The sequence below is a fragment of the Meriones unguiculatus genome, chromosome 2 (assembly GCF_030254825.1).
Source record: "Meriones unguiculatus strain TT.TT164.6M chromosome 2, Bangor_MerUng_6.1, whole genome shotgun sequence".
In the NCBI taxonomy this organism is placed as follows: Eukaryota; Metazoa; Chordata; class Mammalia; order Rodentia; family Muridae; genus Meriones; species Meriones unguiculatus.
Window position 1 is genome coordinate 35,270,676 of NC_083350.1, and position 22,505 is coordinate 35,293,180.

General features: G+C 44.2%; 1 protein-coding gene across 3 annotated transcripts in view; it reads right to left on the minus strand.

The window, feature by feature from the left end:
- Snx24 (sorting nexin 24) overlaps nt 1-22,505 on the minus strand; it is a 138,221-nt gene that overhangs the window by 47,530 nt on the left and 68,186 nt on the right. For all 3 annotated transcript variants that reach the window (XM_060377266.1, XM_060377267.1, XM_060377268.1), the window contains 2 exons: nt 17,712-17,795; nt 4,852-4,956 (listed from right to left, as the gene is read on the minus strand). In XM_060377266.1, coding sequence (XP_060233249.1) covers nt 4,852-4,956; nt 17,712-17,795 — 189 coding nt within the window. The remainder of the gene's footprint in view (nt 1-4,851; nt 4,957-17,711; nt 17,796-22,505) is intronic.

The window sequence follows — 22,505 nt, forward strand, 5'->3', positions numbered from 1 at the left end:
GAAACCAAACAAAACAACAATAAAAATACTACTCTAAATGAATCACAAAACAGAAGGATAACTAAATGAATCAGAAAAAAACCACAGGCCAATCTCAGGAGGCAAAGAATTAGCCACTTCTGTTTGTAGACACAGGAAAAGTGCTTCAAATAAAATTATCTCGTTTAAGTTGGGCACGGTGGCACACACCTTTAACCCCAGCACTCCAGAGTGAATTTGAGGCCAGCCTGGTCTGCATGTTGAGTTCCAGTACATAATGAAACCATCTCCGAAACAAATAAAATGCTGTTTAAGTCAGTGTATTTGCACCATCAGTTTAGCACCTTTTCTTTTTCCTGTGCTCCCTATGATTTTGCATATCCCAGAGTTAAAGCAGAAGAGTCAGCAGCCAAGAAATTCGGGGGGCAGGGGGGGGGGAGAAAGGAAGAAAGGAAAGAAGGAAGAAAGAAGAAAGAAAGTGAAAAGGAAGAAAGAAAAAAGAATAAAAAGGCCCACCCAAACATGTGCTTCCTAGCCAGAGTGCTGCCCCCATGCCAGCCTTCACACTACTTTTACTGGATAAACTTTGTTCCACCTGAAGATGTGAAATTATTATCTGAACATAGAGTAGCTTCCTTGCTTCCTCTCTATCCTTCTCTCGTCTCTCCCGGTCTCTCCCTCTCCTTCTCTCCTGGTTATTGCTATGTTCCCAGGCTGATCTTGAACACCAAGGTTTAAGTTATGCTCCTGTCTCAGCCTCCTGAACAGGAGAGACAACAGGCACAGGCTGCTGTCGCTTTCTCAAACACACTGTAGGATGTTTTACAGAGACCCGCCATTACAGATGCACCAGAGAATTCTGCTTCTCTGCCAGAGAATTTTCAAATAAGCGATGTTATTTAAACTGATACTGATGCAATTTCTAAATTACAGTTTAGATATTAGTATGCTGTAAAAGGAACTTCTATTCTCCTGGTTTAGTTGCTGTCTGGGAGGCTATATTGCCTCCTGCTAACCTAGGCCTAATCCCAAAGTTTCTAGCCATTGTGCAATCTAACCTAAGCCTAGAATGTTTTCAGCCTCTGAGACTTACTGCTTAATAAGCTCACCCTTTCTTGTTCTTATTGAGCTCTGGGCGGGCTGGTTCAGCTCAGCTGTTTTGGCTCAAACTCCTCTCCTAACTTACTCAATCTGGCAGTTCTTTTGTTCTCTGAATTGCTCTGCTTGGCCTCAAACTAATTCAGCAATCTGCTCTAATCTCCTGGCTCCTTCTCATTCTCTGGCTCATTCAATCTTCAACTGAGTTCTCGATCTGCAATCCATCTCTCTATTACTATCCTGATAAAAAAAAAAAAAAACCTGCCCCTCCATTGCCCCCTAAGTAGCTTCCCTTTCCTCTCTCTTCTCGAGAAGTAAAGAGTTGGGACTATTCTAGTCCGTGAAGTCTTTCTCTTATTTGTCATTTTTTTCTGCCACTTAATTAGACACAGAGACCTAGAAGTTCTTTAGAATATCTCTTGCCAGAACAGCCAAATTCTGAAATCAAATTCTTGTACAGTGTTCTGTTTGCTTCTGAATGAAAGAACAGTCAAAACATTGGAAAGTGTAGGCCTTCTTTTGACTGTCACTTTCAAACTATTAGTGGCCACCCCGCCCCAATGATAAAGAATGTGAAAAATACAGATGTTAAGGAAGTTTTTGCTTCTTTTGATTAATGTCTCAAAACAAAACTAATCTTGAAAATGGGTAACTTTATCTTTCTTTTTTAACATTAGTCTCTTACTTAAATATAGCTCCCAGAATTTCCCATGAGCCATTTTCAGGCTGAGGCAGCAGAATGGTTGGCACCCAGGAATTCAACACTAGCATGGGCAACAATGAAGCCGCTTCAAACGATAAACAACAAAAAACTCCCCTTTAAGTCAGATGATTTAAATGGAAGCACTTTTTCCTAGGATTTTAAATGTTTAAGTTAAAAAAAAAAAAAAGTATGGTGCCAGAGAGATGCCTCAGTGGACCTGAGATTCGTACTCAATACTTACAAGGCAGCTCATAACCACCTGCTGCTCCAGCCCCAGGGGACCAGCGCTCTCTTCTGGTCTCTGTGGGCTCCTGTGCACATGAGGTGCACCTACTGATATGCACAATCTCTCTCTCTCTCTCTCTCTCTCCCTCCCTCTCTCTCTCTCTCTCTCTCTCTCTCACACACACACACACAAAATTAACAAAACAAACCATTTACCCGTCAAACAATTCAACCAACCAATCAGGGGAGAAGCAGTCTGGTAAACTGTAATATTGATCTATAAAGTCTTTTCCTGTATCTACGGCTACATATTTATATGAAACTATCAAGGGTGAAATTTTTTTTTTTTTTCTAATTTAGAAAACCACCAGTTTATATAAGAAGAGCTCATGTTGGGCAATGGGACAATAAAATCCCAGCCCCGGCCCAGTACTTGGGAAGGTGGCAAGGTATCAGGGCCTGCTTGACCTCAGCCTCTCCATGTCTAAAACATCAGCATGGGCCACCACAGGTTATGTGTGGGGCAGAGATCACAAGCAACCAGTTCACTTCCAGAGGAAGAAGGGGAAAAGGGTTATTTGCTCCGACCTTTTCAAGAGTCGGACTGTCACAGGGGTGACTGTGAACTTCTCTGACAGGCGGCAAATGATCTACAGTAGGTAATCTAGGCCCTGTGGCCTCGGGAGCGAGGCTTGGAGACAGCAGTACTTGGTCTGGCCGTGGTCCAGGCCAGTGCTGTGCAGCTCTGGCTGAGCTGGACTTGCAGGTGGCAGCGACTCCCTGGGGCTCAGACTGGTCCTGAGGGCAAATGGGATTCTCCCTGGAGTTAGGCAGTAGTGGGAGAAAGAAGAATACTATCTCATCAAAAGACAAAAAATTGACCAAAGAGCAAGAATTGCCCACAGCCAAGGCTTTGCCTTCACTTCTACATGCCACAGCAACTTCCGCCTGGCTCCCACTGCCAAAGGAGAAGAAGAGGCCCCTGACAGAAGTCCTCTGGGTCTTCAAGTCACTGAGTGACAACCAAATGAATCTGAAACACATAGCAGGAAGCAAGTACTCTCAGCCCTCAACCACACCAGTCAAGCCTTACTTCTGAGAATAGAAAATTGTAAGCTCAATTTGAGCGTCATTGTAAGCTCCTCTCCTTGCCAGATGATTTTACCCACATATTTACATATGAAGCACAAACAACTTAAAATGTTTACACTGAGGAATAATGGAAATCATGTGTCAAATGCAATGGGGGGGAGGGGGTAGTGAAGGGGCATGAAGCTTTCTTCAGAACCGAAGCCTGAAGATACACAATATCGGCGGAAAATCTGGCCTACAAATGAAAGCATGCTGTTTACCTATCCCATCTAATTAGAGAGAGCATGCATTCTACCCTCTGCATATAATTTCTTAGGTCTCTTTCTCTTGGTTCTTGGTTTGCTGTTTGCTCTGAAGTGTTGCCTGAAGCTATGGAATCCTGATAGCTCCACGCACAGAATCTTGGAGAAGGCCACACGTGTTCCTAGCATTTCAGATTCCGGTTTCCTTTTACGCAGTGAAGACTTCCACCAAGTCCTGCTGCCCAAGAGCAAAACTGGCAAGCAATGACCTCCTCAGAGTGCCTGCCGCATCTGCCCAGTCCTCCTTGACCAGGGCAAAGACACAAGCAAAGGCTGGGAACGGACATCTTAGAATGTTCCTTTCCACTGAGAAGGTGTCCACTGGGTCACTGGGCCTTAGCCACCAGAGACTCAGACTGAGTCCTCCATCAGAGCCCCACATGGGGACAGCAACACTGGCCTCACAGCTTCCAGCATCTCCTCTACGTAAGGTCTGCCTGAGGGTTGAAGGGGCCACAAGGACAATGAAAGAAGAACATGGCTCTGCTGCTGATTTCTCTAACGTAATTCTCTCAGAAGGATCATCTTCCTAACTTACATGAAGGCTGGCCCTTTTGTCTTCTTTCAGTTTTTGAGGGAGGACCTCCTTGTGCCAGCCAGGCTGGCCTTGAATGTCTGATTCCTCTGCCCCAGTCTCCAAAGCACTGGGATTATAGGTGTGCCCCAACACACTGCATCTCAAAGCGCTGGCATTATATGTATGGCCCCAACATATTCGCATCCTTCTTTTTGAGGCAGGATTATTTTCCTCACCCAGCCATGCTCACCTCCACATATCACTTCTCATACAGGACTGAGTGTTTGTCTGACCATTTGGGCCTGTCTCTCTCTGCACCTGGCCTGCCAATCTATGCATGGTCACCTGAGACTTCAGGGGGTTTCATAAATCTCAGAGAGGTGAACAGTGTCTTATCCTCCTCTTTGCCTTCTCTGTCACTTACAGGGAGGAGGCTCCCATCTCGTCTCACTCAGTTCTGCTTGTCCCTTGAGGTGACAGCAGAGACCTTCCTGCTGCAGTCCTTCTAGACATATGTCCCAGTTCGCAAAGAAGTTGACACTTTCTTGGGAGCAATGTCTCCACAGCCTTGGTGGGGACTTACATGTGTGCTAATCTGCCCCACTGAACAGTCATTTCTCCCATGATCCAACTAGTGCACCACCATCTAAAGCCCAAGGGCTGAGAAAACAGAGTTATTTTATGTAAACCACAAAGCAATGTGTACGGCTGACTTTAAAAACAAACAGATCATTTCAATAGCATTCTTCCAACGGCACCGAATATACATGTGCCCAGTGCACAAGCAGCTTTAAGCAGAATCCAGTGAAAGCTAAACGAACCAACCGGTAGCCGTGTATGCAGCGGCGAACAGACAGTATCTCAGGATCTCCTGCTGACGGGGTGAGACACAATGACCCAAGCTCTGTTTCGCTGAGGATCTAAACACTTCCTACCTGTAAGTATGTTTCCAGGCCTTGCCGTCGCTGTTCCAGGACCTTGGGGACCCAGTTCCTGACGTGCTTAGAGGGGATTTCCGGAGTCTTTATACATTTCTTAAGCTTCCAAGACAGAAGGGGAAAATACGCTAGTTAATTACAACGAAATCCTTTAGAGGAAAGAAAAAAAAAAAAAAGAATCAAGGATAGCACACCACAGCTAAAACATGTTGAAAAAATTTTCAAACATTTTTTTACATAGGTGTTCTGACTGCGCAGGCTTCAGGAAAAAATAAATGTTTTGTTTGTTTGTTTGTTTGTTTGGTAGTTGTTATGATATGTACTTCAGATTTAAATGAAAAATTGTTAAGTCCAATATGTGAGTTAAAAGGGAAGCAAAGTAAGATAGTTTTAAAAGTCAATTTATTTAATAGCAAAATTAACCCAAGTTTTTAATCTAGTTTTCTGACTAAGGAAAAAGTTCTGTCTCACATAAGAAAGTTTGGTTATTTCTGACCACTGTCCCCAGAAATGCCACATGAACCTGAGCACACCACTCAAGAGAGGTTCTTGAAATTTCTGAAAGAAAAAAAAAAAAAGGGAAATTTAAAACATAGCCAAAGGGGCTGGGGAGATGGCTTGGAGGTTAAGAGCACTGGCAGCTCTTCCAAAGACTCTGAGTTCAATTCCCAGAACCTACATGGTGGCTCACAACCATCTAAGGTGAGATTTGGTTTCCTCTTCTGGCGAGCAGGTGTACACACTGGCAGAACACTCACTACATAATAAACAAACAAATAAATCTTAAAACAAGAGAAAACAAAACAAACAAAAAAGTACTCAAAAGCTAATCCTTCCAATGACCCAGAAAAGCGGCTCAAGCTCTACACATACAAACTGAAGGGCAGTTCTGAGTTAGGACCTACAAACAGTCCTTTTGGGGATGGACATGGAAAAAAACAAACACTCCAGGACTGTAGAGATGTCTCAGTCGCTAAGCACACAGGGAGCGCTTCCAGGGGCCAGCGGTCAATTCCCAGCAGCCACACGTGGCTCACAACCATCTGTAACCCGAATTTCAGGGGTCTGGGCACCTTCTTCTGACCTCTTCAAGCACCAGGCACGCAAGCAGTATACAAACATATATGCAGGCAAAACACCCAAACACATAAAAGAAAAACTTATTTTTAAAACAAAAGCTATTCAAAGTTAGGTTAGAGCTGTATGGTATGTAAAATGACATCTATCTTCAAAAAGTACCATGTCCTAAGCTGGAATGTTTCCATATGGAGCACGGGGGATTTTTCTAATTTAGTGAAATTACTGACTCAATGGCAGGAAGATTGTCCTAGGTTATCCGGGCAGGTTCAACGTAACCATCAAGACCTTACAAGAGGACAGAGGTTACAGGTCAGAGGTTAAAGAGTATGAGGCAATGGCAGCACATACCTATAATCTCAGCACTTAGGGGGCTAAGGTGGGAAGATGACAATTTAGAGGGTATCTCAGGCTACAAAGAAAGTTTCTGCGTCAAGGCATAAATGTAACTCAGCAGTACAGTGCTTGCTTAGCATATACAGTTCTTGGGGTTTAATCACCAGGAACTAAAACATACAAGAAAATAAATTCTGTCGTTAAAACAAACAAACAAACAAACAAACAAACCCTGAACATGCAAACAGCATTCATGACGGCAGCCTCTGGAAGCAAAAAAAAGAAAAGAAAAGAAAAGAAAGTCTGCCCCTGGTCTCTAGAAGCTTGCTGCATGCATCTGCTCAGCACTTCAAGATGCAGCAGTGGATCTGCTCAGAGCCTCTAAAGGGGCGGCAGCGCCGTTGACCAACTCAGTTTTAGTCTGCTTACACTGATTCTGGATGCCAAAACCTCGAGCGACATGAGAGAACAAATCTATGAGGCTTTAAGCTACTAAATGTAAGCACCAGTGTCCTAACTAAATCTCGAAGGACTTACTAAGGTGGCCCCTTTACAAAACACACGGAGAAAAGAACATTTTCTCATCCCTTAGAATAAGACAACGCACGATTGAGCCTGTGGAGCCAAAAATACAACAAAATTTCTTTTCACATTTAAGAAAATATTCACCAAGCTGGGCGGTGGTGGCTTCGCACCTGTAACCTCAGCGCTTGGGAGGCAGCGGCAGGTGGATGTTTGTGAGTCCAAGGCCAGCCTGTTTCTACAGAATGAGTTCCAGGACAGCCAGGGCTACAAAGAGAAACCCTGTCTTGAAAGACCAAAAAACTCACCAATGGCCATTCTGGGTTGACTCTTCTGGACACTATGAGAAAGGAGCATTTCAAACAGCAACCTCAGGTTCCAGCCGTTGGGCTGGGCCCACGTTCGCCTCCTCCCTCTGTACAGATTCAAACAATTGCAAACCTCAGTCTACTCTTCCTTACCAACTATGAGGAGGGGAGTTGCATAGCCTCCTGGACACAGTTGCCTGGAGAACTGTAAGCCTGGATGGAGCCTGGGATCCCTGGAGACTCCCAGGAAGACGGTTCCATAGAGAAGACAGCACGGGCATACTGGATAGGTCTTAAGATTTGCTCAAGCATATTATTCTTTTGCCAGTTAGAGAAAAAAAAAGTTCATCACTTTTCAATCTTTTTATTAAGATCTTTTTATTAAGTGTGGAGAAATAAGTTCCTGAGACAACATAGGCCCGGGAGATGGCTATGTTACAACCGATAGGCTCCTTTTCCCTGTTCCTTGGCACTAGGAATATACATGGCCCCTCTGAAAACCAACTGTCTTAGGGTTCTGTTGCTATGATATGACACCATGATCAAAATCAACTTGGGAGGGAAAGGATTTATTCTTTTTGTTTTGTTTTGACAGGGTTTCTCTGTGTACCCTTGGCTGTCCAGGACTCAATTTGTGGACCAGGCTGGCCTCGAACTTACAGTAATCCACCTGCCTCTGCCTCCCAAGTGCTGGGATTAAAGGCGTGCACCACCAGACCCGGCAGGTTTGTTTCTTCTTATAGCTTGCAGCCCATCATCGGGGGAAGTCAAGGCAAGGACTTAAGAGGCAAGATGCGATGCAGAGGCCTCAGAAGAGTCTGCTTACTGGCTTGCTTCCCATGGATTGCTCAGCTTGCTTTCTTCCCTATCTAGGACCACCTGCCCAGGGGTGGTACCACCCACAGTAAAATGGGCCCTCCCACATCAATTAAAAAAAAAAAAAGCCCTATTGACTTGCTATTTTCTCTTTTAAGATTCCTTCTTTCCAGATGACCCTAGGTTCTGTCGAGTTGACATTAAAACTAGCCAGCAGACCAGCAGTGGACAAGTTAATGAAATATGTGAAGGTGACGGCACTGGGAACTGGGGGTAAGGGGGGGTATCAGGGAGGAAGCCTGTAGGAGGAGGCAGTATCTGAGGTACAGCCTAAGTCCTGTTGAAGGAAGCCAGGTGAGCAGCCCAAGGAACAAGCTGTCCATTGGGACAGAAAGGCTAACAGAAAGGGAGGGTCAACAGCCAGCAAGGAGATGGACTCACAGAGGTGGCAACACCACACAGTTCAGTGCCTTGGGGGCCACGGCAGAAATTTGGATATTATTTGAAATGAGAGGTAAACTGACAATTTCAACAAAAGAGGGAACATGCCGGGTTCAGTGAACAAGAAAGACAGTTTCGGGGTGTAGGTGGAGCTAACAGACCAGTTCAGAGTGCCCGAAGAAACCTAGGCAAGAGATGATAGTCTTGATTGTGTGTGCTGGTGGTGGATGTGGGGAGGTGTGGGGTACTGTGCATATACAAAGTACATAAGATCATCATGACCCAAGGAGAACCATCAGGTTTGGACCTTTTCTGGTAGCTGTTTTGAGTACTTGCCTGTCACTTACTGAATAGTGTCATAATGTGAGGTTTGAGCTCAGTGGCTGTTTCACTGAGAGTTGTCGAGAGGAACAGAAGTGATAAAATGAATATGGCTGTGGTCCAGCTAGTCCAACAATGGCTGCCCATCCATGGCAAGCCCAGGAATCCATTAGTTGTTCAGCTCATGGGGTTGGATGTCTCAGCTGGTCTTCAAAGAAGGAGGTTCTAATGTCAGGGAGGAAATGAACTTGCTGGCGAGAGTGGGGGCAAGCAGGCAAAGAGCAAGTCCTCCCTTCTTCCGTGTTCTTCATATAGCCTGTCAGCAAAAAGGTGTGGCCCAGATTTAAGGTGGGTTTTCCTACCTCAGAAGATCCAGATTAAAGGTGAGTCTTCCCACTTCAAATGATTTAATTAAGAAAAAGTGTGATCAGCCGCTTGGGTTTTAGTGAATTCCAGATGTAGTCAAGTTGACAACTAAGAAGAGCCATCACCATGTCCAATCTATTAGTTATTTCCTAAATCTCCGGTTCCTGGGTGCTACAGGATTCAACTTCTGGTGAATGAAGAACATGATTTCCCTGCCTCTATCCCCAGCTATGTGTGACAATGTGACTGCATCCTGGTGGTAGGGAGATAAGAAGCGAAGGTATGTCAGGACTTTCTCTAGACGGCCAGTAGATGGAATGATGACACAGAGACTTCTGTTTATTTATTACAGCTTAGGCCTTAGCTGGCTACCTCTCAAGTAGCTTGTATAACTTAATTAACCCCATTTTATTCTAGTCCATTTGTCATGTGGCCAGTTGCCTCTCAATAGGTCCCAGTAAGTCCAACTTCCTCCATAGCTGGCTAGTGAATCTCTGCCTCTCAGTTCTTCACATAGCTGCTCTCTCTGCCCAAAAGTCCTGCCTATCCTCCCCTGCCTTGATAGGCCCTCAGCTCTTTATCAAACCAATCAGAAGGCAATGGAGAAGAGTGTTCACAGAACACTCAGACAGGTGATGCTTCATCAAAACAGTAATGCCAAATGATACAAAGACAACCTTCACAGAGTGCACAAAAAGATTATCCCAACAGGGTGTCTATCCGATCCGATCCAAGAAGGGCTCTCAGAGTCTATCAAGTATGGGAGTATTTCCTTTCTGTCTCCTATTCTTTTAACATAAATGCCCCACATAATGGCTGGCACCAGGGCAGACATCTTTGACCATGAGGCACAAGCTGTGTGATACTGGCAATGGTAAAATAACAGAAGCCTGATTACCTCCATGCCAGCGCAACAGAATCCCATCTGTTACTGTTTTCGCATTTATAATCGCTGTCAGCTAAATTTAATCCCCGTGAATAGGAGCAAATGGCATTCAGAGTTCAACATCTTAAACCTAAAATTCTTGATCTCCTAAGTTTCCTTAGCATCACCGTGGTCACATGACATAGTTGTTAACTGAAATGTAGCACACGTCTACTGGGCAGAACTTCTGTTTTCCCAGAAGGACAGAAAGTTTTTTGTTCCTGTCAGAAGTGTGAAGCAACGGCTGGAGTGACAGCAGCTCTATTATAACCAGAAAAGTAAAAGTTAAGGTTTTAGGACAACAGATCCTGAGGTTTACTCTGTCCCTTGGGCTGCCTGCCTTTAGGTTCCCTGAGTACAACAATAAATCTCTTACTTGCTTAAGAAAGCTAGTCAGGGTTCTACAACGCACAGCCCTGGGCACTCCTAACATGAAGGAATCAACTGTTGAGGTTGGAGAGTTTAAGCTGGAAATGCCTGTGGGTGTCCATGTGGGATATGTGTGAAAAAGTATACACAGTTCTGCGAGCCCAGGAATCTGAACACTCTGTAAACAGCGTTCACAGACATAGAACTAAGTCAAAGCCCAATGGGAGTGACGCCCCGACACAGCAAAGGGGCTGTGGTGGGCAGAATGCACAAACGGGCCCCATGGAGTACAACCTGCTTGACTCCTTGCTCGTGGGTTGGGCAGAACCTGTGACTATAGAGGGATGGACTGTCCGCTTTGGTCTTAGCAGACGGCTGTTAGAGGAAGTGGCTAAAGCTTGAAGCAGCCTCCAGCAGCTAAGAGGTCAACAGTCAGCGATATGAGGCGTCACTCCCACATCTAAAGGGTAGATGAGGACTTAAGCCTGGGACAATATCACATCACAGCTGGAAGACTGAACAGAACTCCGACCCCTGTCCCACGGAGACTCTACGTAACAACAGTTATTTGAAGGTTATGCATTTTTGTCTGTGATGGTTTCTTATGCTGCTATAGAATTCTGGGAGGGCCAATACTGAGGGACAGGTACTGAGGACGAGGTGAGAAACTATTACACAGGAGGGGGACAAAGGAGGCCAGATGGCTATGCAGCCTGACAGCCTGACTTTGATCCCCATAGGCGCTCCACCTTCCGTCTCCGCTCCTTTCTTTCCCTTTGCATCTTGATTAACAGCACTGAAAATATTGTTCCTTTTTGTTTTCATGAGGGTCCTTGAGAGATCGTCACAAGACTGTGCTCGGGACACATTTGGAGGTGAGCTGGAATTTAGATGAGAGACAAACTCAAGACAGTATGTTTCCAGTAGGCTCAGCTGTTTGCAAGATAAATACTCCTTGTCCACTTCATCTGATGATTAACTGACCCACTACTCAGCACCCAGGCAAAGGGCCTTTCTGATGTGTGTAGATAAACACACTCGTGCGCGTACATGCACATGCGTGCGCGCGCACACACACGCATTTCCAGTGTGTGAACACTCCCTTTCGATTTTCACACTGTTAGAACTCACTGAGAACTTACTCCAGACAGACAAGACCCACTAGCATATAAAGTGTGGGGGGGGGGAGGGGAACAACTATTTTCTATTTTCTGAGAGGATCAGAAATACTTTTAGCAAAAATGGGAATAAAAAGAATGGAACCAAAATCATCTTAAACAATAGAAATTTGGGGGGCAGGAGATGACCTCCCACCACCCCCGTTTCTCTCAGGGTTCCTTCAGGGATGGTGCATGGGTGCTGTTCTCCCAGTCTGACCCCATACAGAAGTTTTCGGGTTCCTCTGAAATGTGTACTTCATTAAACTAAAGAAAAGAAAATGCAATGTTTGACTCAAACCCAAAGTTGGTAATAACAAAAGATGAGGATGGTTAATTTGAAAATGAACCAGCTCCATGTTTCACTGAAAACGTTGTGAATAAAAGGGTGGGCTGGAACTGACAGAAAACAGCTGGGGAGGCCTGAAGGATAAAATATGCTCAGAAGTTTGCAGTGTGGCTAAGAGTTTCTTGTCATGTATGCGTCTGGGGCCTAGAAGAGCCAAGCATGGCCATGCAACGCGATGAATGACTTGGCTGGAGTAGAGTGACTGGGGCATGGGGCTGGGCCCTTCACCTTAAAGGCTCACCTATCACAAGAGCCTGTGCCCGAGCCACAGGGGACGCCTCGTTACAAACAACAGAGTAGAATCTTGTTTTGTTTGAGTGGGGAATTTTTCATCCCCCTACTACATTCAAACACAGCAGAAGCTACAAAGGAACTGATATTAGAGGGCCCTGGGGTCAAATTTCCAATAACAGAAACAGTCACGCCAGAACACAGATGATGTTCTCCAATATCCCATAACCTTGTGGAAAATACATAGGATTAGACATGGTATGGGGGGGGGGCGGGGGCTCAGGCATAGTAATACACACCTGGAATCAGAGCCTGTGGGGACCATGAGCTTTCCCACATCCTGGAATATGCAGCAAGTCCACAGCCAGCTGGAAATATGGGATAACTAGGCTTTGCCTTAAGATATAATTTCCATTGCTTAGGTAGAGATGTCTATGGCAAATGGGACAAGAGCGTCTAGAAGGAAGGGGAGCAGACATCAGGCAGCTGGCATTGAGGAACTTGAATGCCCTGTTCTGTTGTTTACAAACCAGATGGCAGACAGACAGGCACTCAGCCTGGCAAAGAGGGAGAAGTGTGGACCTACATGGGTCATGTTTGGGTGAGGTAAACACAAACTTTTCTTAGGAGAAGCAGCAGGAATGGGGTTGGCCAGTAAACGGTTGGAAGGGAATGGGATGATGGTGAGACTTGGAAGACCTCTGAGAGTCTCTAATCCAGAGCCTGTGAATGACTCTGCACAGCAGAACGAGGCTTTACTGATAGGATTGAGTAGCTTGATGTGGGATTGCTATCCTGGAATATTATTGTGACGGGCCCGAGGTTAGCCTCTAAGATGAGACAGAATTATTGACAGAGAGTGATGTGACGATAGGAGAGGTCATGAGGAAGGCAGGAGCAGCAAAGAAGGTGACTGCCAGCTCAGAGGATGAAAGGGGCCCATGAAGACTGTAGGCAGTTGCTGGGAGCTACCGAAGGCAGAAAATAAACTCTCCGATGGGAATGCAGCCCCGTCCACCCATTTAGAACAAGATAATAAGTGTGCTTCGTTTTAAGTTTTATTTTATTTTTTTAATTTGTTACAAGAGGACTAGGAAACTAACGCAAGGTTTGAGAACACTGACTGCGAGAATCACTGTCTGTGACATGGTAGACAATTCAAGCCCACAGCAGAGGAAAGCACAAGAAGGCCTTGAAATGCACGCAAAGGCAAACAGGAAAAGGGTAAAAAGATGAAGTGCAGAGATGCAATAGAAAATAGCACTACTCTGTACTGACAGAGGCGCACTAAGGAAAACCAAGTGGCACGGATTGTAGGACTGTGGAAGAATGGATCGACAGCGCTTCGCATCATTCTGGAAAACTTGGATAAGAAAAAGGTCAGAAGAACCTTCAAGCGTCAGAACCTTATCATGTAGCTCTAAGCCGTGTGTGTGCATATGTGTGCATGTGTACACATGTCTGTAGGGCTGTAACTGAGTAGTGTCCTTTTAAAAATATAATTCACAACAGGAACTTCAACAAACGTAAGATCCTCCAGGGAACTCGCCTGAGATGCAGACCCTCAGATACTCAGACAGCCTAATTTAGTGTCTGGAGTTTCTTCACTTGGGTCTTCAAAATGAAAAGAAAACAGAATGAAATACTTGGCACGGCTGTAGAAAAAATGACAGATATCAAGAGGTGGCCAGCCAGGATGGTGGACACTTGTGATCCCAGCTTGGATCCCATTCTTGAAAGCACGAGGCAGGAGGATCATGAGGGTGAGGTCAGAATGAGCTACATAGTGAGACCATGTCAAAATAAACTGCTAATGCACAGGAGATGGAGCTCAGTGTGTGTGTGGGGGGGGTTGTTTATTTAGCATGCATGAAGCCTTGGGCTTTACCCTCAGCATGAGACAGACAGACACACGGACAGAGAGAACCCGAGAGAATAAAATTTGGTATCTTAGAAAAAATAAAAACAGAAAACTTGTTTTTCATTATTATTATTATTATTATTATTATTATTATATATCCAAACTAAAACAGAAAGATACACTTCATGGGTCTGGAGCAATGGCCCAGTGACTAAGAGTTGGTACTGCTTTTCCAGAGGACCCACCTGTGGCTCACGGCTAATTATAATTCCAGCTCCAGGAATCTGATGCCCACCTGTGACCTCCACAGGCACCCACACACAGGTGACGTGCACTCAGGCACACACACACACAAATGCAAGTAGTTATCACAACCAAAATTAAAGGGTCTTGGTGAAAATTACTTTAAACAAATGGGCAGTATTTTAATAACAGGCCACACAAGCTAGTAAGCAGACCCGAGACCCTAGTAAATGAGAAAGCACAGAAATAAAATAAATCAAAAAGAGAAAGAAAGAAGGAAGGAAGGAAATGAACGTGTGCCTAAACAAATTTAAAAGCGTCATTTTGTGCAAGGGAAGATGTGTGCTTCCTAAGTAAAGAAGGTCAGAGGGGTAATGTCCAAAGCAGGTAAGAGCCATGAGCAGTCCCCCTTGTTTTAGTAATATATGCCAGGAGATTAAAAAATTATATATCCATAACCTTTGACAGAGAAATGCTTTTTTTTTGGTAATATAGCTTGCTGTGCAGGATGTTCTTAAAAATCCAAGAAAGGGAATAGTAATCACCTTAGGCTCCCAGGAGCGGAGCCGAGGTGTGCAGGTGACAGGAGACTCCGCTTGTGCTCACTCCACAGTGCTCGAGCATCTGGCCTCACACCCAGAGGGCTGGATGTCCCTTGCCTGTACTCCCAGCGCTTGGAAGGCCAAGGCAGGAGGATCACAGTAAGTTCAAAGCTAGCCTGGGCTACTCAGTGATTTTGAGAAGAAAATGATGAATGCAAACGAGGGCTCTGTCTCGGTGGTGGAGCACTACCAGTGGGCAAAGCCTGGGGTTTGGGCTCCAGCAACCCCTTCCTCACCACCAAAACGAGAAAAACGGAAAAACTAACCCTGACTTCTACAGAGACAGAATGAAATCCTGAGGAAGGTTTACAAGCACAGTCCTGATGCTAACCAGACGAACTCAAGTTGTTTCGATGTCAGAGTCAGCGAGAACAACCGACAAGGAGGCCCTTGTGTTTTCTGCAGGACATGGAGAGGAGTGATGAATCCAGCAGGGTGCAGGGTCTGACATGCTTACGCCCCATGCTATTCTGCAGCCAATGTAGGCACACCGCTGAAACACGCTCACTGAGCAGAACACGAAACGTAAGAAAAGTCAAGGCAGGTACAGAGTAAACTGTGCACGAACTGTGCTGATAACCAGATGTCTCAGGAGAATTCAATGACGGGAGACGACGTAAGCACCCTTAGAAGGAAGCATCTGGGTAAAGACAGTCATATCCTGTCACAAAAGTCACGCCTGGAAACGAAGGCTGAGGCTGCCCAGTGGGGGGCAGTGCGGGCACACTGGCACGGGTGCCCTGCTGATGCTTACCTGTTCTGAGCAGTTCTACGGTTAGGACTGCAGTGTGCTCTTAGGGCTCACTGCTGCTTGGGTTTGTCTTTTGGAGTTGCCTTTCTGCCAGTTCTAACTCAGCAGTGGCTGCTCCTCTCTCCACAGTGCACAAAGTCAAACAGCACACTCCACAAACAGCCTGACCGGCCCCCAAAGCTGTGATCTGCAGGTCCCCGTAAGGACGTCTCAAATTCTATGACAGGGATCCGAGAACTACTGCTCTGTTTACTCTAACCAGCTTCATTATGAAAAACTGAATAACGTTAGTCCTGGAGCTGCCGAAATGGAAAGAATAAGCCACCGAAAGTGCAGGAATTACTACTGCTACTACCATTATGGTTGACAATGCTTCATTGCCAGGGAGAGGGAAAACAAATTGTCCTAGAGCAGGAAGTGAACCAGCCAGCCTGCACTCAGGCAGGGCTGACCCACGGATGGGGCCAGCCTAATTGGCAGTCACCCTGCTGTGTTGTGTCTCTTATGAAGTCAGTCCCCTGATACCTGTGTATCTGGCGAGCTGGGCTGTGTCGGTCACAGAGTACCTCACGCTGACCTAGTGAGTTAGAAAGGGGGCTTAGCACACTGACAAGCTGCCCAGACAAGACTGAGGGAGAAGCTGAGTAGGGAGTGGAGAGAGACCTGGTCTCAACCTTCCTTAGGGACCTGGTTCACCAGGTAGCTAGCAGAATTTGTTTGCTTTAACAACCAAACAAAAACAGAATCCCACAAGAAAGAGAGAGAGAGACCCAAATTTGATGTGTGTTTCTCTCAGAGGTCCCCGGGGCTGGTGTTTTTTAAAAAAAGTCCCCTGGCAACACCTGATAAAAATCTGTAGGCATGTGTACAGTTTCTCTGGGAGGAAAACATGATAAAATTCTAACTGGAGAATTAAATTCATTTAATTAAACTGTTTGACACCCTAACAGGAAAGCTAAGAGCACTTCTAGAAAAAAATGAGGAGGTGGGCCTGGGGGCACCTGCCTTCAAGCCCAGCACCCAGGAGGGGCAGAGGGGTATCTGTGAATTCTAACCCAGCCAGTTACAGTGAGACCCCCATCTAAAATTAAACAAACAAAAAAGAGAAACAGGTTTGCTGATCTTTCAGTAATATCTTAAGGTTCAGACTTAATTCTCTATTCTCTGATTAAAGTAGAAAAACTTTTAAAAGTGCTAAAAGCCTTTTAACCCAGAATCAACACATTATGGCATTTTAATGCAGTGATGTGCCCCAGAAAACTTACGTAGGCATTAAAAAGCATAAAATTAACTTTCCTAACTTAATGTATTTCTAACTTCTTGCCCAAGTGTTCAATCATGGCATGCCTCCTGTGCAAGTATGTATTTCCTACATATAGTTCATATGTGTGTATACACATGCATATATACATGTATGACACACTCCTAGACACAGATATGTGAAAGTAAAATGATAAATCTGAAGTGACTCATATTTTGTGATTTTCTTCCAGGAAGTCCCATGAGGTATTTCAAACTATTATGAAAATTTTAGCGCCCAAATAATTCATAACTCACAAAAAATTAAGCCTGGGATGTTTTTTTTTTTTTAAGTATTCATTTTCAATTCATTAGTGATCATTTCTTCCTGAAAGTCAGCGACTTCATTTGTTTCTTTAATCTGCAACTTTGAACTGCAGCCCAGAGCTAAAGCAGCAATCATTCTGTGCAGTCAGAGGACAGCTGGGGGCTGGGAGCCTCTTTTCCACGTGCCCACATGAACCCACACGCATATATTCACAACCTTTCCTAGGCACACGACACTTAAGTTGAATCTAATAAATTTCTTCCTGTATAACTATTTCTTGTGTTTCCTTTTCGTAGACAACATTAAATGCATTTCTTGGACAGAAGGGGGTGTCGGCCTTACTTGTTATAAACCTTTAATATTCGGTGCAATATTCTGCAAACAGCTGATGGCCTCAGGTTTGTGAGTGTAAGCAAATGCAACAGGAAACCCACTTATTTAAAAATAAAACTCAAACACGCTGATTGAACAATCTATTTTTAAAGGAAAAGAATACCAATAAAAGAAACTATATACACAGCAGGTAGTAATGCGCTGAAGATGGTAGGATGGGGTCTTAACTTACACTACAGGCCATACAGGAAAAACAAAAGAAAACATGAAACCAAAGGTTACCTTTTTGTGCAAGGCATGGAATTCGCTGTACCTTTTCTCAACAAAATGTTTTCTCCCGTTCATTAGCACTTCTATTTTAAACACCTAAGGAAAAAAAAAATTAAAGAGATTAATTCTGCTGGTTCAAAACCCTCAATTGTCGATGTGGTAAGTTTGTGACGGTGATATATTTCATCCCTTTAATTACAGAAGCCGATTCTCCCCAAACCTAGAAGGCTCAGGAGACCCTGACCCAACAGCACTGATTAATGAGCCCTTGAACCAAATGCTCACTCACTAACTGCGGCAATCTCTAAGAACGTGTCTACAGACGGGAAACTTCCATGCACCGAAATGCGAATTCTTTTTTTTTTTTTTTCAATGCAGAGAATATCCTTCTCTTGAAATGACTTCGTCAAATGACCACGATGATACAGCTCTGGTCTGATAGTGTGGTGCAAAAGCTAGCCCCTGAGGGCTCGGTCGCATGGCACCCTGTCTGGGTACTTGGAGGAAGGCAGTGTGTCATGTGAGACAATCATGCAAACAGCGGTGCATTTTAGGTTAATTTCTTCCTAACCTGCATATTCGTCTCTAGTCTCAGCTGGGCTCATCCTGCTGTTTGCAAAACAGGGCAAATGCAGGAGGGCTCGTTTTCCCTGCATGACGTGAGTGACAGCTAGCGCTCTCGCTTGCAGAAGGTTGAAAGGCCAGATGCAGAGGCGCTCTGGGTGCACTAATTAGTAGGCACTAACATGACATTTTCTTGATTCTTGGGTCAGTGGGTCAAGACCGGGAACAGGGATGAGAAGTACTGGGAGATGCTCATGCAAATATGAGGCTCAGCTCCAGGAGGGAGGAGTGCCTGGCAGGAGATAAAGAGCTCGAGCCATTCCAGGGTCTCTGCCTCACCTCGCTTTGCTAAATGACTCTGTAACTACCAAGACTGGAGAATACTGGTAAATGCCAGTGTTAGCCAACCCTTTGGAAAAGAATAAAGGACATCCCCGATTAAAAAACAAAAACCCCATACTTTCATCCAAAATATAACACATGCTCCTATTTAACACAGGACATAAAAGGTTCTATACTTTTATTATGAAAATAGAGCCCAGTGGTGCTGTATTTCTGCTTTATGTGTAAACATGACTGTTTCAAATCAGACTTATTATCAAACATAAACAGTACTTATGCTTCCATGCATGTTTCAATCATATAGTCTTCCACTGCGAGACTCAGTTAAAGAAGACCACTTTCTAAAAATTTACAAGAAAATTTTACCAAATCAACATTACATTGTTGTAATTACATTGTTGTAATCAACATATTAACAGTTCATTTCTTCAATAATTCTTCCTCAATACTTTAAAGATTAAAATTTTTTTTTCTTTTAAAATATGCATCTGCTTCAAACTCCCCAGATATACATCCGTTGCGCCTTCACCAAAGGAGCAATGGATTTGCTAATTCACCAAAGAAAACGATCCTTCTTCCAAGAGCCTATCAGAAGAACTAGGAAGCCATTTCCAGAAACAGATACAAGAGGCAGGCAGCCTCAACTGGGCTCCCTTCTTGGTGTCAGGTCCCAGATTTGATTGAAACAATGTGGCAACGATGTAAGTAGTTTCCATCTGGGGAGCCGATAAAATTCTTCCCCATGGCGGCTTGGGGCTCTATGGCAACAGTCCCTTTAATTGGCAAGTTTGCTGAAGAACCCATATGACAGAGACAAGCCTCAGCCTACTGGGTCAGCCTCAGAAACGGTCCCCTTGAAGGCCATGGGTAAGACATATTATGCTCTGGCTACCTCAGGCACCATCATGCCATCTCCTACCCAAGATGGTTCTGTTGCCAGGTTCTATAGTTACTCTTCACAGACACTAAATTCACAATGGAGGCAGAGGGGTACAGGGACAACGATACAAGGGAAGTTTATAACAAGTGGTGTTAATCCTATTATATTGCCATTAAAAACACAGAACAAACCCTTGAACCAAATTATTATTATTTTTTTCCCTTCTGGGTTCTGGGCAAACTTTTTTTTTTTTTTTTTTTAAGAAGCCAGGTTGAAGTCAATTCAAGATATTCATTATTATTATTAATTATCACCACCACCACCACCACCACCATCATCATCATCATCTCTGCTACACAGCAAACTCTTTTCTCACTTTGTTGTCCTGGAAAAGTTCCTGGGTGTCAGTGACATCACAGGACTCAAAGAATAGTGTTTGGAAGGCACCAAGATTTAATGCATATATATATATATATGTGTGTGTGTGTGTGTGTGTGTGTGTGTAATTTATATTTTAAATGATTTGACCTGACCATCCATGCAAACCTACTCCAATTCTTCACTCATAGTAAAAACTCATTTAACCCTCACACATGACAGGTACCATTACCCCACTTTGAGGCTAAGGCAGGAATTGGGGAGATTATACAACTTGACTGCTCTTTCAACCCATAACTTAGCTCCAGAATCTGTCTTAGCCTCACTATTACACCAAGCCCCAGAAGAGAGACTCACTTATAAACCCCAAGTCTCCTAGTTGGAGGTGGGAGAAACACAAGAATCTCTGTGAGTTCAAGGCCAACCTCCTCTACAAAGACAGCTTCAGGACAACAAAGAGAGAGCTTGTATAAATGCACAATACACACAATTTTAGAAGAGGTTCTAAGTGGAAAGAATTATTATGTTTGATGACTGAATTTAAAGTTAAAAAATACATTTTCCCTAATTTAATTTTAAATCCAGAATTTCCTATTCTAAAATACTAAGTGGATAAAGTGATAAACACTATTAATTAACTGTACTGTTTTGGGTGGTTAAAAAAAAAGGCAGGCAGTTTTTCTTAAATTTTTTAAAGCTGAGTTTCATAAATCTTAAATAAAACACATATAAAATTAAGTATGCTCTTTCAAAAACATAATCCCTAAAGGACTGCCACAATACAATGTTTATATGTGCATAAATTCAGTGCCTGATTATATTTATGTGTTTGGGAGGCCAGTGGGCATATCGACATAATTCTTACAGGAGAAAATTCATGACAGCAAACAGGACAAAAAAAGCAAACTTTTGTTAGGAAGAGTATGGTGAAAGACAAAACAATCAACGTAAAATTGGAAGAACTGCTCAAACCAAAACCCACTGGAAGCAAGAGGAAAACCAACAACAAAAGAAGTCCGGGTTTCTTGAGCTGGGACCCTGGGAAGAACTTGTGTGGTCTCAGTGAGAAGGGCTCCCATAGGCTCCTGTGTTCAAGTACTTGATCCCCACATGGTGGCTAGTTGGGGAGGATTAGGAGGTGTGCCACCAGGGGTGAAATTTGGGACTTCAAGACTCCTGCCATTTTCAGTGTGCTCTCCCTGCCTGCTGCTTGTGGAGGAGGACGTGAGCTCTCAGATCTCCCTGCCTTTGCTCCACCATCATGGACTTCAACCCTCTGAAACTGTAACCCCAGGAAAAACTTTCTTTTGTGTTGCTTTGGTCATAGTCTTTTGTTGTGCTAAACAGAAAGAAAGCAAGGCAGTTTGCCAGACCCCAGGGGAAAAATAAGCCAAGGACAGCCACATCTACTCACCTGATTTTTTCTTTTTTTTAATTACAAAACAACAAAAACAACATGTGTGCTGATACACACATGGTTTGCGCCCTCAACTTGACGTATCTGGGAAGAGCGCCCCTCCACAGAAGAACTGCCTCTACCAGATGGCTTTTGAGTTTGTCTACAGAGGCATTTTCTTAACTGCTGAACAATGTAAGAGGGACCACTCCGCTTTGCGAGGTACCATACCTAGGTAGGTGGTCCTGGGCTGTATAAGAAAGGACCCTTAGCCCGGCTCAGCAGCACACGCCTGTAATCCCAGCACTCTGGGAGGCAGAGGCAGCTGGATCTCTTCGAGTTCAAGGCCAGCCTGCTCTACAAAGAAAGTCCAGAACAGCCAAAGCTACACAGAGAAACCCTGTCTCAACAAACAAAACAAAACAAAAAAAGGACACTGAACGCCAGTAAGCAACATTTCTCATGGTCTCTGCTCAAGTTCCTGGCTTGACTCCCCTTGGTGACGAACTGTAACCTGGAAGCCACATATGCCCTTCCCTCCTCAAGCTGCTTTTAGACGTGGTGCTTACTGTGGCAGAAGAGAAAGCATGCCGGGGCAGTTCACATTTTGGGGAGAAAAGCAGAAACAAAGATCAGGATGACTAAACTTTTTCTCTACCATGCCAGCGTCTACAAAGAGCTGGTTGAAGATGCTATCATCAGGTGCTGTCAGTGCTGATAGGGGGTGATCTTTAGCCAATTCCACCCCTGCCAAATCTGCCAAGTGTGAAGTGATGTGCTATTTTCAGACACGCGGGGGCACGCAAGTTTATCATGTATACTTTCAGGATTCTTCTGAAGATGCGAATTTTAAAACCCGAAAGAAGAGATGATGGGGGTGGGGAAGGCAAAATTAGGAGGCCTGATCTAAAAATAAAATGGGAGAAAGTTCCTAAAATAAGACTTTTGAAGCTTAAAAGGCATTCACATTCAAATAAAAAGGGGAAGATTAGTAATCCAAACCTACTATCCCAGTGACAAGGCCAAAGAATTTGCCGTTCTCTGTCAAGGAAGAGAGGTATGGACTTCAAGCGTGCATATGCTTAGGTATGCTAGCTCATGTTTACAGTCCAAGGCTGAGCCAGAACTGAGGACAGCCTAGGCTACATTATGAGTTTGTTTTTTATTTTTAAATAATTTTATACATTCATGAGTTTCAACTTGGCCCCTGGGCAACAGAATGAAACTGTCTAAAAAAAAATCATCC